General features: G+C 50.2%; 1 protein-coding gene across 1 annotated transcript in view; it reads left to right on the forward strand.

The window, feature by feature from the left end:
* Window positions 1-1,725: 1,725 nt before the first annotated feature.
* Window positions 1,726-18,139, forward strand: part of KAZN (kazrin, periplakin interacting protein) — a gene marked incomplete at both ends in the record, with an annotated part of 349,293 nt that continues 332,879 nt past the window's right edge. The window contains one exon of the mRNA XM_084242125.1: window positions 1,726-2,046. Within this exon, the coding sequence (XP_084098251.1) occupies window positions 1,833-2,046 (214 nt within the window). The remainder of the gene's footprint in view (window positions 2,047-18,139) is intronic.

Here is an 18,139-nt window from a genome sequence, read left to right on the forward strand (position 1 = left end):
GAGTGGAACTAACTTGGAGAAGGGCTCGCTTCCAGCCCTGGTTTCACTTGGTTTCTGTGAGCCTCTAGGGTAAATTGCTTAATTCCCACCCAGGGCATCTGTTTCCTTGTCTCTAAAATGGGAATAAGAATCCTTACGCCCAGGAGATGATTGAAAGGTTCAGCTGCAGAAGACGAAGAGGGCAAGATGAGGATGACAGACTAAGTTTAAAAGGGGCCTTTATTGCGTTCCCCGGGGCGAACGTCACGGACCCAAGGTGGGGGTCGGTGAAGCAGTGCTTATTGTCGGGGAAGGCAGGTTTTTATAGGATGGGAAGAGGGAACCGGGCATGCAGGTAACGAGGAACAGTTGTTTTCTGATGGGATCAGCAGGTCCTCATTCTCGCCCCTAAGTGGGCTTCCTCATTCTCGCCCTTAGGTGCGCTTCCTACCAGATGCCTTTTCGCCCTGGTAACTCTGGTTCCTGGAACACCCCATCGGGGCTTCCGCAGGGAACATTTGTCGCCAGGTCAAGGGAGCAGAATGTTGGTGCTCTGTTGCCCTGGGGTACATTGGCTGTTGTAAATTGTCCTATTTGCAGGGACTGAGCTCGCTATGGTAACAGGATGGAGTGGCTGGAATCCAGGGCCCCAGTGAAAAATGCAAAGCTTGTGGTCTGGGAGAAAGAGGAACTAGGTGGGTTTGTCAACTTCATGGCTACCTCCATTCTCCTGGGAGGAGGGAGTGGGTAAACCGAGGCAGCAGTCCCCAACACTCCTATTCCCAGCAGGAGGAGAAAAGTGTGTGTGTGTGGGGGGGGTAGATCCACTGTCCCCGTCCAGTTGTCCAGTTTTCTTTCCTAGCCTCTTCCCTCTCCTCTCCCAAAATTTGGTCCAGCTGAGGAGCTGAGGACCAGGCTCTGGAGACCCCCCCCCCAACTAGGGGCACACAGCACACCAGCAGGGTAGGGAGGCCATGCAGTGAGTGGCCCACCTGGGGAAGGCCAGAGCACTCACTGATGGCTGGGGGGACAGCGCACTTTGGGGTGGTGGAGGTGGGGTGCAGTGGGGTGGCGAGTGAGAGCTACAGCCAGTTCAGCTCCAGGCTGCACGTTTCTTACCTGCATTTTACGGAAAAGGCAAAGTGAGGACTCCTCTCTGGAGCTGGAGCACGCGCTCCCCTCCCCTGCGCTTCCTCGCCGCTCCCCTCCGGGGCCCCTTCGCCTAGCACCCCTCGCTCCCAAGCACCCACCTCCTCCCGGGCCCCAGCGCTCGGCGCGGGGCGCCAGTTCGCCAGGGCGGGGGCTGCCCCACCGCTGCGGGGAGGGGACGGAGGGCCCGCCTCGGCCCCGAAGGTCCCCACCCGGCGGCGGGGGCGCCCGCTGGGCCCACTCCGGGCGGCCTCACGCCACCCCCGCCTCCCGGGGGGTGTGTCCCCGAAGTGGGGGGGGGCCCGGAGGCCGAGGGTGCGCCCCCGCCCCCGGCCCCGGCCCCCTCCGGAGCGCGCGGCGAATGGTAGGCTCCGCGGAGAGGGTGCGGGCGGCGCGCGGGTCCTTGTGCAGCCGCGCTCGGCGCCGGGGTCTCCGCGCGCGCGGCTGCTGCTCCTCCCCCGGTCCTGCCCCCCTCTTTCTCCTCCCCCTCCCCCCGCCGCCTCGCTACCGCCCCGGCTCGGGCTGGAGGCGCCGCTGTCATTCCTGCGCCGAAGGAGCCGGCGCGGCCGGTGCCGGGGGGTCGGGGCGCGGGGAGCCGGGCCGCGGGGGACCCAACAGGTAGAGCCGGGGGCGCCCGGCCGCGCGCCCCCGCGCATCATGCAGCTCTTTGTCACCTCTCTCGCCCCCAGGCCAAAATCCTGAGCATGATGGAAGACAATAAGCAGCTCGCGCTGCGCATCGATGGGGCGGTCCAGGCGGCCAGCCAGGAGGTGACCAGCCTGCGAGCCGAGCTCACGGCCACCAACCGGCGGCTGGCGGAGCTGAGCGGCGGCCCCGGCCCGGGCCCGGGCGCCAGCGCCTCGGCGGCGGCGGACGCAGCGGCGCTGAACATGGAGAACCAGCCGCTCGGCGCGCAAGGTAGGGAGCGCCGGCGCCGCGCGAGGGAGGCCGGCGAGCTGGACCCGGCCCCGCGCTGGCCGCTGGCCGCGCACTCGGCGCCCCCCGCGCGCGGGCGGCAGCGCTTTGCCCGGGGGCCGGGGACCCTGGCCGGCCGCGGGGGTCGCCGCGGCCACCGGGCTGGGGGGGCCGGGCCGCTGTCAGGAGCGAAACCCGGGGCGCAGGGAGCGCGGGGGCGCGCGGTCACGCCGGCCCTGGCCAGCGGCGGGAGGCGCAGCAGCGGCGGGTCCCTCCGGCAGGAGGAGAAAGTGTCCTTTAGGCGCCCCAAGGCGCCCCCCGGCTCCGTGGGCAAACTTTTCGTGCCCGGCCTTAGCCCCCCAACCCTGGCAGGGGTGAATGCCGGGGCTCCCCCAGTTCCAGAAGGCGCCTCTCTTTGGAAAGCTGCTTCCGGGGAGCTCCAGGCCTTGCTGCCCAGGTTTGGGGTGCAGCCTTGAACTGGTTTGCACTTTTCTCGCGGATGCCAAGCCCCTTGTCTTGATTGCATCTGGACTTTATTTTCTCCTCATTTGCGATCGTGCAGGCTTTGGGATGTATCGATGCAACAGTAGATGCTGCCTGCTCGGCAGGGAGTTCAGGTTTCCTGCAAATATAAACAGCCAGAGCACTTTCCAGGGGGAGACCTTAGCCCCCCAAGGCTGAGTGATGGGCGCCTGCAGAAAGGAAGGTCTAGGTGGTGGGTGGCAGCGACCCTGGGCTGGAGGAGACTCTGCAATTTGGAGGACGGCAGGCGGGCTGTGGGCTGTGTTGACATTGACAGTGATGAAGCTCTGAACCCCCCTGCAAGGGTTAAAGGTGCAGGAAGCATCCAAAAAATGTAGCTTGCTTTGTGTGAGTTGAAAAGCCAAAGGGAAAGCTGGCTTGGGGCATTTTCTCTTTTGCTTTCTTCTCTCTCCTTCTTTCTTTCTTCTAATTGCCCTTTAAGAAGCAGTGTGGCCGGGTATTAATATCATTTGCATTGTAAACTAATCTGCGGAAACCCAGGGCTCCACAAAAAAAAAAAAAATCCAACCCCGGAGGGCCACTTGTATAAATATGTCACTTGAAGTATGAGGCACCAATTGTTCAGTGACTGGAAAGAATTTTCTGGACTTGTTGTCATTTCAAGAGCATCTCCTAAGTGTGGAGAGAAAAGGGTCTAGAAACGCCTCTCCGCCCTAGCAGCCTAGGTCCTGCTTACCTTCCCGGGGAAAGTGTGCTGGGGTGAGAGGTGGGACCTGAACACAAGCCGTTTTCTGCTGGATTCCGAGAGAGACCCTACCTGGGTACTTCAGGAGTCTGTTGAAAGTGGGAGAATTGGGGCAATGATTTGGTCCCGAGGTGGCATGACGTCATGGTGGGAGGGTGCTGGGAGACTGGTGTCTGTGCGTGGGTTTCTAGCGGGGCACGGGTGTCCATGCTGTGTCGCGGTGTGTGCAAGGTGGTCTTCCCTGGTAGGTGTGCAAGGTGGTCTTCCCTGGTAGCTGGGTCAGAGCAGGGAAGGTAGACCGCATGGCCGCGCTCTACTTTCTAGAAGCAGCAACTCTTCCAGCATTAAAGAAATAATAACTAAGAACTGGCATTTTGCTAAGAATCCCAAGCCATGGTGGGGTAAGGGGGAAGCTGAACAAAGCAGGTTTATTTCCTAGAGCCTGCCCCGTCCCCTGGCCCAGGAGAAGTTAAGTGGCTTTTATCTGAGTGCTGGGTCGAGCTGCCGTTGAGCACGCGAGAGACCAGTGCAGCGGAGATGACACGCAACTTGCACACGAGCTACTCAGTTGCTGGTTTCCTTGGCTTAGTGGGGCCACGGGGAGCTGTCTCCCAAATTCTCTTTTCCTAAAAACTACCAAGACTGCAGCAGTGCGAGTGGCTCTTGAATCTCTTGGTACCTTTAAAGTCACACACGCCACCAGCAGCTCCCCGTGCTCTCGGGAGCGTGACTGCCCATGTCAGCGCCTGCTGCGGGTGGGTGGGTGAGGGATGGTCTGGATGTTTCCTCTGCGAACCACTGGCATTTTTCAAAACCTTTCCTAGGGGGCACTTAGTGATTTTATAATCAGAAAATAAAACGTTAAAGGTTTTAACTCATTACTTTGTTGGTGGGCCACATGTGCTGCTACATGGATGTGAATTGAAACTGATGTGATGGTTGAAAAGAAAAGGACCCCCCCAACCTTAAGTCCAGGGGGACAGCTCTCCAGTGCTTTTACTTTATGGGGCCTCTGAGTTTTTTGGTGTCTGCTTTGGTTTGGTTTGCTCGTGACCTGCTCCCACGTTCTCCTGGGACAGCCCCTCTGCAGCCGTGCTCTGGTGGTTGCTTCTGCTCACGCCTTGTATTCTTAAAGACAAGTGCTGGGTTCCCTTGAGTTAATTTTGAAGTGTGGCGGGTTGATGTCTTCAGGTTTCTTCTCGTCACTCCTCCAAGAAGGCGCACGGAAACTCAGCTGCTGGGAGTTCCTGAGTGCCCGTCGGAAGTAGTCTTCTGTTTTCATGGTCTGTGTTGCTGTGGTTCAGTGGGCCCCAACCTTAACAGGATTTGGTGCTATAGAGTTATCACTTTTCAAATCAAGGTTTGGAATGAAATGAGTATCTTTCAAAATGCAACCGTCTAAGCCACCTTTTAACTAAAGGGCATTATGCACATACTCAATGCGAGCTAATGTACTTTTAATAATATTAGCACAATGGTTCTGGGTAAGAATCACCCTTGGCTCTCCCTGCCAAGATGTCGTAAGCTCCATTTTCAACATTTTTTTGTTTAAAAAAAAATAATTTCAGTGAATTAAACAAACCCATCACTTCCCCCATTGGGTGTTTTGTTCCAGTGATGCTAACAGTAGCGAAGCTGATGAGGGAAACTTGAGTTTTCCCAGAGGGTTAATGCAGAGTGTCATTTCAACAAAGCACTGACTCGGTTGGTGCCCTCTGGGCTGGCATGCAGCAGAGTCTAGGAAGTGAGAGCTGCTGAAATTCTGGGCTTTCGACACTTTTGCAGAATCTTCTTCGGGAATCTGTGTTGAAAGAATACCTGGCAGCCCGCCCATCTGAGCGCTCCCTGCGGCAAGTGCATCGGATAATCCTAATGAGGAGGCTGGCTTAGGGTGCAGAGAGCACCCTGGCAGGGAGGCCCGTTTCTCTGCCCCGGAGGTGCCCGTTGGGTTGGTGGGGTCAAAACTGCCTTGACAGGTGGACAGAAGGAGTCTTGGAAAGGACAGAGCCAAGCATTTGTTCCAATCCGTCTTGTTGTTGGTAGCCAGAGAACGGATTTATTTAAACTAACATTTCTAAGCTGTTTTTCCTCAGCGTAACATCTCCAGGAAAATGTGTTTTAAATGCTTGCTGTTCTTTGAGGGGAAAATATAGCAGTTTGTTTCTCTGAAAATGTTTTATCTGATGAATGACTAATATTAGATTCAATTGGCTGCTGTGCTGTGTGTAGAATAAAACAATTAAGCCCTATTGTAGTCAACTCAAATAGGTGTTAACTTTACGTTACATAAAATGCTTATGCCCAGTAGGATGTACACCTACTGCCATTACTTTGTTGGTTTCCCTTTTTTTTTTTTAATGAAATAATTGTATTTTTATGCATCTCTCTTTGGTGTTGAGAACTTACTTCTTTTGTTAGGATGGGAATGGGGAAAAGAGTCATTTTCCTACACCTTTGTGAATTTCCATAAACAGACGCAAGTTTTATTATTTTCTCCCCAGGTGTTAAAATAGGTTGTTCCTTCAGGTCTGACTGCTTTTATCTAGCGTGACTACCACACTGGCAACTCTTCGGTGAAGTGTAAATTACCTTTGGACTGAATTGAATGGTGAGCGGTCTGTGGAGACACTAGACACTGTTGCTTTGCAAAATAAGTTCTGTCTTTTGCCATCCCCTTCCCGATCCATTTTGTCTCATCTCTCGATTTCCCGAGTAGACTTTTATCTTTTTTGAAGAATGACGGTTTCCAAGTAGCTGAGGGCCTAGGACAAAAGGCAGGGGCAGTCTCTGGACCTTCTGTTAGCTTGTCCGGGTGACAGAGCTCACCCCTCTGTGCATGCCTCGATTTTCCAGCAGCGTCAGGAGACTTGCGAATTTTCCTCATCTGGTAGGTGTTGTGAGATGGGGCTTCAGAGTTCTTCCTGAAAACCAGCATGCATGGTCCCAGACCGATTACTTACAGGTCAGGACAGTGTGGCTGAAATTAGTTATTGATTGGTTTTATTTACTGTCTTTCCATTGCCTTTGGAAAATACCTTTGGAGGACCCCTTGAGTCAAGTTTCTGGTTCTGGTTAATTTCATGCATCCGATATTTCATGATTTACTGAGGTTTTTCTAAACTTCTTGGATTTTAATCAGAGTCCAAACCAATCTGATTATTATCAGAGGACCCTCGTCACCTACCCTCCCAGTGAAAGGCAAGGCATGTTTTCCCCGTTCCTTTACCACCGTCACCACCTCGCCCCCCCCCCCAAAGTGCTGGCACTTTTGAGGAATCCTGTAGGTTATAATTTGTGACTTCCTGGCCGTCAGCAAGCTTGCAGCAGATGGGCTTAGCAGGTGGGAGTCACTCGTCATAAGGCTGGCTCGCCATGCCGGTCATATGGGGTCCAGAAGGTCAAACTTGGGGTCCTGGCCATGTTCCTTACGTATTTCAGCCCTGTTTATTCCAGAGCTACATAGTGAAGGGAAGTGAAATCCACATGAATTCCTCGGCTCTTTTTTAGACCTTCTCCAGGATGGGTTTATGTGAACATTAGCACTTGGCTTCTTACCCCCTGCCATCCATCAGGCAAGAACAACCCATTCTGGCTGCTGAGGCCAGGGAATGGGTTTTTAAGTGATCTTGTAAATGAAAATTAGTCCGTACTGTTTGGGCTGGGTATTAGGGCACCTAACAAATGTATGCCACTAACAGCCGTCACTGCACTGTCTTGTCATCTGACATGCAGGCAGAGAGGGTTGGGGCAGAATCATCTGGAAAAAGAGCAGAGTGATCAGGTCGTACCTGACCATTCTGAGTAGGTAAGAGTCCCGCTAACCCATGCCACCACCTTCAGTGCCCCCTGCCAGCTGCTCCTCAGGTGGAGGAAGACCACGGAAAAGATTCTCTTCTTCTTCCCCCTGCGGTCAGATGAGACCAGAACATTCCCAGTGGTTTGATGTAACCTCAGATCTCTGAGCTGGCGTCCAGGTTGTGCTCTGTGGGCATTCCTGCCTCCCCTTGGAATCCTAAGCTGCTGGAAACATGAAAGAAGCTGAACGCACTTTTAATGAGTTTGGCAACAGCAACTGTTTGAGCAGGTGGCTTCTGCATGGTGGGAAACTATTGGTTCTAAATTTGTTGTGTGCCTTTGCTGCCTTGGCCTTACTGGACCTTTGCGTCAACTTCTGAAAAGCACCCATGCTCTTCACCCACTGATGACTTGAGACCCCTGCAAGAGAAATCAGGGAGTTGCAATAGGCAGTTATGCAAGCAAAGTGCTCCCCTGCTCCCCAGGCCTCAGTACTCCCCTTATGGTGTCAGGTGGGAGGATGAGGGGGGTGGGAGAAGGAGATGCCAGCATGAGTGCCTCTGAGGGTATGTAAAGGGCTTCCATTTCCAGTATTGTCTCCACTCCACAGATTGTTTGAACTGATGTGAATCATTAAGAGCAAAGCGCCTTCTGAAGGGAGGTGGATCCGTCCCAAGACACCGGGTGTTCTGGAACCATCGTGACCATGCCATCCTCTTCTTTTTGGTGGAAGTGAATAGTTTAATCCAGAACTCCATGAGAACTACATTCAGTGCTTTGGCAAACTTTTCAATAACAACAATAATAAGGATTTAAAACAGCAAGTGTTGAGCCCAAGGCTTAAGATGTGTAATTGCCTCCTGAGTTCAATGGGGTAGACTCAAAAGGGAAACTGAGACCTGGAGAAGATAAGTTGCTTGTCTGCCGTGTCATAGTGATGATGGCCATGGTGTGATAAGAGCAAATTGTGACACAGTCTTCATCGGGGCCAGGTCTAAGTGCTTTTATGCATTAATGCAGTTAGTCAATGCAACCAGTCCTCAAAATGACATGGGAGGTGGGTACCATTTCTGTACCCATTTTACGTATGAGAAAACCAAGGCTTGGAAATTCAGTACCAAGCCCTGGCTTCAGAGTCCACATCCTTACTCATTCCACACTGAGGTCCAGGGTCACTCAGCTAGCATGTCATGATCAAGGAATTCAGTCTCACCAGGTGTCTCTGTTACTAAGTCTGTGTTATCTCCTAAGTTAGAAACATCTTTTGATTTGTTTTGTTAGGAAGGTTGAGGGAACTAACACTCTTAATTATTATTTTCCCAAATCAGTGGTAGTTTCTGGATCCTCAATGACAAAATCTTATGGTTGAGAGTTAGAGAAGCAGCAGGTACCTCTCGCGATAGGCATGAAAGTAACCAACAGGAGGAAGTTATTGGACCCTCCTTGCAAGGTTAGCAACCCAGGGGTCACTTGTCACCATTATGAACCTGGGTTTGGGGGCTGCCTACTTCTTGGACACCATATGTATCCTCTCTCTTTGAAAGGATGATTCTAGGCAAAGTTGGAAGCTTTCTCTCCATCTAAACCCATTTTTAAGGCCTTCCCATTTCCTGATTCTTCTCCCAGTGGTCTCAGTGGCTTCCAGTGGGCTGAGACCTCACCCAGTGGATTTATTAAACCTCTTACAGATCCCTTTATCTTTGAGTTCATCAGCCTGAGCATCAGTGACACTTGGAGCAGACTAATTCTTTGTTGGGGGTGGGGGAAGGTTGTGTGCATTATAGGAAGTTTAGAGCATCCCTGTCCTCTGCCCACTAGATGCCAGTAGAACCCTCTGCACCCCAATTGTGACAACCAAAAGTGTTTCCAGAAGTTGTCACGTGTCTAATAGGCACCAAATTTGTCCCCATTTGAGGACTCCTTTATCCACCAGCCATTAGGGGAGATTCAGTTACGAGTCCCAGAACAACAGCTCCGGGTTTGTCTGGTTCTTTGCTCCATTCACAGCACCTAGAACAGTGCCTGGCACATTCCAAGAGCGCAGCAAATCCTTGCTGAATGAATGGAAGGGTGGATGAATGCACAATCACCGCATTGCAAAGTATGTGAAGTTTGGCTCAAATACAAACACAAACAAATGTAACTCAGAAAGTCGCCAGTGGTGGCCTGCTGCCCGACCACGACCCCGTACAGCTTTGTATAGTTTTCATTCATCATCTTTCCCATTTCTGCTCAAGACATCATGTTTACTCTAAAGCTGGTGTGGTGGCCATTAGAGCTAGGATTTGCCTGTCAGACTCTGTGTAATTCATCATAAACCTCAGAGCCCCACTGCACGGGATATGCTTTGTCAACACTGCAGAATCTGTAGCCAGGAAGGACTGGTGTTTAGCCAGAGGTAGGTGGCCGGGCCATGTTCAGATGTGAGAACTGCTCTTCTGCCTTGCCGTGCGCTCCCACTGGAAAGACTCAAGAAGGATGTGATCTTTCCTTTCTGGAAAAGAGAGCAGGGGCCCATGGAGGTTCTTCATAGGGGGTTGACTCATTCTTAGAAAAAGGAATGTTCAAAGATCAGAAATGGAGAACTGGAGAGACATTTAGGATAGTCCAGGAGTTTAGAAATAGCAATGGCCAGTTGGCTGAGCTTTTTCTTGGCTTTCCCGGACGCCTGATACACATTTTCTCATCTTACTTTCTTGTCACAGTGCATTAGGTAATGTCACCATCCCCATTGTCAGGATGACAGTGTTGAGGCTTAGGAAGGTTGTGATGCTTTCCTAACCTCAGAGTGGTCATCTGCTGTGAAGGGCAGGGGACTGGCTACAACATAGTTTCCACCAACCCTGGAACCTGCCAGCTTCTCCCCGGCAAGAATGTGGGGATGTGGCTGCCCAGGCACCCCCTGGAAGGCCAGTGAGGAGGGTGTGCCCTTTTGCTTACATGCCTCCCGTCCTGTCTCCCTCTTCCTCTCTTTTCTTTCTTTTCCTCTCTTCTCTATCTCCATCTATCTTGAGAGATGGGGCCCATAGATTCAGGACCACAGATTTAATAAGATATGGACTTACTTATCTCTGTGCCACAGTCTAGAAGGTGTGAGTGACATGGAAACATAATTATATTTTATAATAAAGGTCTAGACAGATATAATGGGAAAACAGACAATCAAGTGACAGATTCAGAAGCCTGCGGAGGTGAGCATGACAGCGACAATGTGTAATAACAGCGTGCTAGGAAAATACATTCATTCCACTACTAAAGGTTAAAACTGACCACAAGAGCTTATTATTAAAAAGTGCAGCTTTGGGCCTCCCCTGGTGATGCAGCAGTTGAGCTCTGGGCTGTGAAGCTGTCCGCAGCCTCTGCAGCACCAGTTCGATCCCCGGCCGCTGGCGAGGGTCCCACATGGTGCGCAGACCTCTCCTGCTGCGCCCACTGCTCCCCTCAGCAGTGTATTTCGTCAGTCTGCCTGCTCTGCTCTCCGCTCTGGCTCTGGTGAATTCTCTCACCCTCCTGCTCTTCTGACTGTGCCCAGTGCTTGTATAAATAAATAAATAAATCTTAAAAAAAAAAGTGCAGCTTTTTTGAAAGGTTGAGATTGGACACTACAGAGAATAGCTGCTGGCCAGGACCTTCTCTCTTAAGGAGAAAGAAGATATGGACGATACAGCATTTAGTCCATAAATAATAGCTTTTTTCCTCCAAGAGAACAAGAAAAGGCAGGAATTTCAGTGTGGGTACAGCCCCACATCTTTTAAAATAAGCTCACCCCTTGTGTTATCTTCCTGACCATGGCTGGGGCTTCTTGTCAATGGCAACAAATGAATCAATTCATTGTCCTTGATTAATTTGAATTGTTTTGGAAACCATTGACCATCGTGTATTTAATTGGTAAGTGCAACTTGCCAAACACAGTGGGATTGGTGCCATCTCCCACCCACACATTCTTGCCATTTGAAATTCTGTATTCACCATTTCTTGATGATAACAAGGTATGAAATTCAGACATTTGCAAAGAGCAGTCGTGGTACTAGGTGGCATGATAGATGAAGGCTGGGGAGAAGTGACCTGTGATTATATGTATATTGATTATCTTAATTAATGTGTTCCTCAAGTGGGCTGCTTTTCCTATTCCTGCCAGCTTTACCATGTAAAGTGAGAAAAAAACAAGACCATCCAGCATCGCTTTAGATTGGAGGGTTAGCAGAGAGGCCAGGCCTGGCCTGGCTGCCATGGTAGAGGTGGCCACCGATTAGCTGGCACATGATCTGATTCTCTTTGCAATTCAACATGGTACCTCCTGCTGAAACAGGGAGGTATATTTAAATCTTAGCAGAAGTCCTTTGAGAAGGATTATGATTCTATGGATGGCAGTTCAACTCAGCTGATCAACCCATGAGTTGGTTCCACCACCAGAGGTTAACTCAAAACCCACCCTTCAGTGCTTTCAATGTCATCACCACCTTGCCTTTAAAATACCTTGGTCTAGGACCCTCCGTTCACAATGTCAGCCCTCAGCCCCCTTTTCCAGGATGCCACTGTATTTATTCTGTCCTTTGCATCTGGGCGGGGGTGGGATTAAGGAAGTGCTAGTCTGTCACTGCCCCGCTCTTTGGGGTATACAAAGACATTCATAGGTGTTGTCTCCAAGTCCCTGTCATTTGGCTCCTATGGTCGAACTGAGATCCACACAGAAAACTATTTCTTAAATAAAGATTTGTGCAAGATTGTGGTGACTTCTCACTGCAGATGAGGCCAGCTGCACAATGGTGGGAGAGGTCAATATTGGGTGAGGTCTGACCCGGCCTTGCTAGACCTTCTTGTGCATGGCCAACCCTATCTGATAAGCCTGGATGGCAACACCATCCCCCGCAACTCTGTGTTCCTGAACCCCATGTGCAGGGTCCCCCTCACAGTGCAGGAAGAATCTAGCTTGACACATGCAATCCCATTTTCATACCACACCCTCTTCTCAGCCACTGGACTTCTCTCTCAATGGTCTATCTTCGTGTCTCAGTCTCTCTTCGCTGCCCTACTGAGCAACTAGAGAGGTGTTAGTCAGGGCAGAGCCACAAAGGAGAACTTCCTCTTTATTTCATTGACCCAGAACTGGAAATGACAGAGGAGACTTTTCTATATCACCATCACTTGGGCTCCTGGAATGTGAAAGCACAACTTTGTGGAGACGCATGGTCTCAGCATGAGACGTGTGTACCCTCTTTGCTTGTCAGGGTGGGATTTGGACATCACAATATAGCCACATGATTTCTCTTTCTTCACTGCCCTTCAGGGAGACTCCCTTAAACCATTTTTAGCAGGGTCTTTGGGTCGATGTCAGCCAAAGAATATTGGCTTAACTTCTCCACTGAACCTATTGGTGACGTGAGACCACGTTCTCACTTCTGCTATAACAGTCAGGGCCCTCTCTGCTTCACGTTCACACCTAGACCTTGTTCTCATGTCAGTGGAATTTCATCCACAGACCAAAGGTCAAGAGTGTGGCAGAAAACTCAGGAGAGATGAAAATAGGATCTTTTGCTGTGCATCTTTGAGGAGTGCACAGGGGCTATTAACCGGAGGCCACTCACCCTCTGTGGTTAACTCGTTCCCAAGCGGCTAATCCAGTGACTGGAAGTGTCATCTCTGTTTTAATTTTAGTGCAACCAGCAACATTTTGTTCTGGGCATCCAAATCCACTGACAGAAAAAATACAAATAACATACAATTAAACTTCATCTGAAGCTCCATTAATAATGGACTCTAGGAAAGCAGAAAGCATTTTAAAGGATCAAAACCTTTTGGAGCTTTTGGGTTTTAGATTTGTATTAGCATTAGACATGAAAGGTCCCCCCCACTGCCGCTAGAAATTGTAGTTGCAATCGTAGCTGAAAGTGCTTCTTGATTCCGCTTGGAGTTCACTGCAATCTAGCTCTTGTTGCTTGAATGATGGATCAGGGTACATATTAGCAAACTTTTTCTGTAGTGGGCCACATAGTATTTTCGGCTTGGAAGCCATGGAGTGTCTCACAAGTTCTCACACTGCTGTTGAGATACGAAAGCAGTGGTTAACCATGGTTAACCAGTGGGTAATGGATTGGTGTCCTTGGGTTCCAATAAAACTAAAACTTTTCTTTACAAAACAGGCGGCCCTTGGGTCAGTTTGCCAATGCCTAACCTGTGGGTCTCTTTTATTTGTCTTCTGACCTGTTTACACCAGAGTGGTCACCATGTGCTCAGCATACACAAGGAGCTTAATACATGGTGATTGAATGAATAGTGAATTAGATGCGAGTAATAAGACCCCTAGATTGTCATGCTAGGGGAGCAGAATCAAGAAGTTAATGACTGGGAGTATCGCAGTCAGCAGGATGGAGACATTTGGTGGCTGGAGATGAAGTCACTTGTGTTTAATCATTATCTGTGACCTTAAGAGAACTTTGAAGTCATTGGTGAGACACTTGGCACCTGAGCCTCAGTTTCCTTTCCTGTGAAATGAGAAGTCTACTTCCGTCTTCAAGATAACAGAGGTGGTGTATGGGCTTAAGGGGGTGAGGCAGGCCTGACCCCGATGTTGGCACCGTGACTTATATGCCTTGGGAACCTCCCGTTCTCCGTTTCTGAATCTGCAACATGAGGATGATAACGCTGCCACTCAAGGGTGGTTGGGAGAGTCTAATGCAGGTTTATACAGCCCAGCACTGCTGACATTCTGCGCCAGAATAATCTTTGCTGTGGGGGGCTGTCCTGGGCATCTTGGGACATTTAGCAGCACCTTGGTCTCCACCCACTAGGTGCTAGTAACACCTCAAAAATGTGGCAACCACAGATGTCTTCAGACATTGCCAAATGCTTTTCCTCATTCCCTGGGTGGGAACCACTGGTTTTGTGGACTAGCACATAGTGGGCTGGCACAAAGCTTGGCAGGTTTTGGGGGTTCAACAGCCAGAACTTGTCATTATTAATAGCACATTGTATTATTAAACTCTGAAATCTCCCATCTTGGAATGAAATGCTCTTTTTCCTCTGGTCGATTTCTGTGTCCTAAAGGCAAAATTGCGTACTTTTGCTGCAGACTTCGAGTCTCTCTCCTGCTATTTCTGTTACTTAGAGGCCACGCCCTGGGAGGAAGCAGACCTCCTGTGATGTCCTGGTGACTGTGCTTTTAACCTTTTAACACACGCATACCCTAGACATGCATTTGAGTTTATGATCAAAATCCACATAAGAAAATGTCCAGGTATCTGCCATGTGAATGGATAGGGAGGGCTAAGGGCTAAAAGCTTAACTCAGAAAGACTCACAGGCTGAGATAGCAGGTTGTACTCAGAGGATACAGATAAAGACCCCAAACAAGCACCAACCAGGTGATCACTTCCCTGGTGAGCAAGGACATGCTTCTCAGTCATTCAGGGACCCGTTCAGTAGCTTAAATGTTAGCCAGGGTGTCTCTGGTGTTCTAAGGGCTAAGTCTCAGCAGTATCACCACTACAGCCTCAGTTCCATGCCCAGCCAGGGAGCTGACCCACACAGGGCGCAGCAGACCTCTCCTGTCTCACCCACTGCTCCCCTTAGCAGTATTTGTCAGTAAATCCATCTGTTCTCTTCCACTCTGTCTCTGGTGAATCCTCTCAACCCCACACCTCTGGCCTATACCCCAATTCTTCTATGCAAAAGTAAAAAAAAAAAAAACTGAAAAAATAAACTTTATTCAAGATAGTTACTCTAAACTCAATTCTGCCTCACGACGACAGAGTCAGATTAATCTATGACTTGGGCCGTTGGCTTTAAGAAAACCAACCCTCTTTTATTTCGGCAAAAAAATGTATACAGTGACCTCCCGGCATGAATATTGGAAAGCCCCAGCTATACTCAGAATAACAGAACTGGCCCTGAGCTAGATCTCGGGCAATATGATTTGATTGGCCAACTGCCATGGCTAACTAGCGTCATCCTGCCCCATCTCCAGCTAACTCCTAAAACCCCTCAAGCATGCAATTCATCATATCATTTTCTCATTTACGCCAGCGCTGGATAATGGCCTAATCTCTCCAGCAGTATTCAGATTTATTAGAGAAGATGGCATTTACAAAATCATTTCACTGTTCCATGCAAACACCCCAAACTGGTATGTGCTTGCTTATTATAAACCTTCCTTTTAACAATGGTTTATTACCTGCAATTAAAGTCACCCGGAAGGTCCAAGTAAATGGCTTTCAATTTTTTGGTGCTTGCTTACTCTTTGGCTGCTGCACTATCTCAGACTCAGAAGCAAACATCAGGGAGAGACAGGTTTCCAGGCCCAGAAGGCCAGCCTGGCCAAGGATGAGAGCTGTCCAACGGGACACAGTCACTGGTCATGGCTGCAGCCTGGAGAACCATCTGCCAGGCGTGTGGGCTGGGCAGCTCCCTGACTGGGTTTCAAAGATCAAGCGAGAAAAATATGTGGAAAACCAAATGCGCTCTGGTCGGGAGGATCTTCCCTGCATTGTGTTTGTATCAGGGTCAGCCATCAAAGAAGACAAGGCTTGGCAGCCTCAGTCGGCTGTCATTTGGGTCCAAACCAGAGAGATGTTGCGAGTAGTGAGTAATTACTAAGAAAAGACCTCGCTGACTTTGGCTGTAATGACTTGTTTGGACAAACTAAGTGATGCCGACACAGGTACGCTCGACATATAGTGTAGTGCAGAAATCTCTGGCACCATGGACTGGATGCGTAGCCTGTTCTCTGAACACATTTCAGCTGTGTGAGGCTCACACGTTCCTTTATGATCTAGGCCTCAGTTTCACCCCCAGGGATAACTAGTCCCCATATCCCAGAGTTGCCATAAGACCACAGGAGAGGGTGTGAATGAAGTGCTGAGCACAGTGGCTGGCACTTGCTACGTCCTCCATAAATGTCGTAAATGCCTTAAAGGGGTGTCTGAAGGTGCGTGATTGTACGGCATCCCAGCAGGCACTGCGGTGGTGGGCTAGAGGGGTATGGACTCTGCCTTTTGTGTGTCAGTATACATAAAGCGTGGCTTCTGATTGAGGGGGCGCAGTGATGGGCCCTGGGGATGGCAGGACGAATAGACGCTTGCCTTCTGAACCCAAAGAGGAAAGAGCAGTGTGAGGTGGTGGGCAGCTGGAGCCTAGCAGGAGTGGATTCTGGCTGTGACTGTGCCGCTGAGAGGCTAGAGAGGAACAAACAGGGAATTTGCAGCCTCCCCAGCAGCTTGCGATGCTGACTGTGGCCAAAGATAGGGGTCAGCCTCTCCCACCTCCATCCCGCCCCCACCCCCAACGTGTAAGAGTCGCCCTAGTCTCGCTTCACAGTCAGGACATTGGGTGGGCTTTGGGTAAGACCTCTCTCAAGGTTTCCCCTTTCTGAAATCTATAACCTTAACAATATCACCAAATAAATCAATTCCACCTCAAGGAATATTTCAAAGTAAGTGATTTGCTTGAATTTGGGAAATATTGGCTTTCCTGACTTAGACATAGTGTGTGTGCTTCTAAACTCAGCAAAAGACTAGGAAAAAAATGACATGTGTTGGAGAGAAACTTGGAAACTGGGGTTCCAGGGAGTGGCAGCACCGGAGAAAATGCATTCACCTGGGTTATGGAATCACAGAGACCAGCGCCGCCCTGGGAGGGCCATTGGAGGCCATTGGCCCAGCCTCTACCTTGCAGTGGGAGAAGCTACAGCCTCAGAGCACTTTGTGGCAGAGCTCAGAGGCCTCGGGGTCCAGCACGTCCCCCGGACCCTCCTTCACCCGGGCGCTGCCCTCTCGAGTGTATAGGTAGGCCCAGGCTGCAGATCCCAGCAGAGGCCTTTGTGCATCAGAAACACGTCCCTCTGTCCCCTCAAGGAACTTCCAGTCTGAACCAGGCAAGTGGGGAAGGGAGGAGCCCTCTGGTGTGGGCTTTGTGGTTTGGTCTGGTTTCCCAGCAAGCAAGGAAGACGATTATTTGGGAGGGGGCGGGGGGAAGCACAAGCCAAATGCCCAAATTAAAGCACTAAATTTTCCTGGAGTTTATGTGCGGCGAGTACTGTAAATAAAGGTGAGGGCTGGGCCCCTCTGCCCATAAATCCGCCTCAGCCAAAGGCTCCCTCCTCTGGTTTGTTTAGGTATTCCAGCCCCTCATCCACACCTCTGGGCATTTCCAGATACAAGGGGGAGCGTTCCATTTGTCATCCTGATTGTCTTCCCCTGGGTTTCTAGGAACAGCGATCTCAGCGTTGCCTTTTGCATGAAATATGAAGCTCAGGGATAGAGCCAGGGCATTTCAACGTGGGCAGGATACACTTGGGAAGGCTGGTTTTCTGCCCTTGTGGCCTCATTTGCATTTATTTTGCTCCCAACCATTTGCGATATAGTGGTGGGTGTCCATCAAATAGCTATTAACTCTTCAGCCAGCCCCTGAGGGGGCTGTCTGGGCTGCCTCTTACAAGTTCAGGGGTAACACGGTCCATACCTCTGGTCATCCTGTTGGTGACATGAGCCACTGTGGAGGGTAGAATGCCCCATTTTGTTTCTGAATGGTCTCTCGAGGTCCCTGCACAGCAACACCCTTGATTGTATGACTGTGTTCTTGTAACTGCACTCAAGCTCTTGGGTTTAAGCACCAGTTCCGCCACCTCCCAGCCTGTCATCTTGTTGGATCGTATCACAATGCTTCCTCATTTGAATCAGGGGCCTGATAATAGTCCATACCTTCTAGGGTTTTTATAGTGATTCAGGGAGTTCACAGATGTGAAATCCTGGGCTTAGCACATTTATGCTAAGGATTTAATAAATATCAGCTGTGAGTACTTAAATCTATGCCTCAAAGCCTCCCACAGAAAACCTCTAGTACTGTAGGGTGACTTTCCTCCAGGGGTGACAACAAGATCATCTCAGGAGGTGCTAGTTTAAATTGGAATCTTGATGTTTCAAATATAATGCGCAGAATGGATGAGGCCTTAATGTCCTCATTTATTTGGTGGCTTGATCTATGGAGTTTCACATTTGGTGGTGGCAGAAGCAGCCCCCGGAGTGCCCACTGCTATCTGTGCTCACCTTAAATATGCCCAACCAAAGTCTTATCTCCGACA

The sequence above is a fragment of the Talpa europaea genome, assembly GCF_964194135.1.
Source record: "Talpa europaea genome assembly, chromosome: 9".
Lineage (NCBI taxonomy): Eukaryota > Metazoa > Chordata > Mammalia > Eulipotyphla > Talpidae > Talpa > Talpa europaea.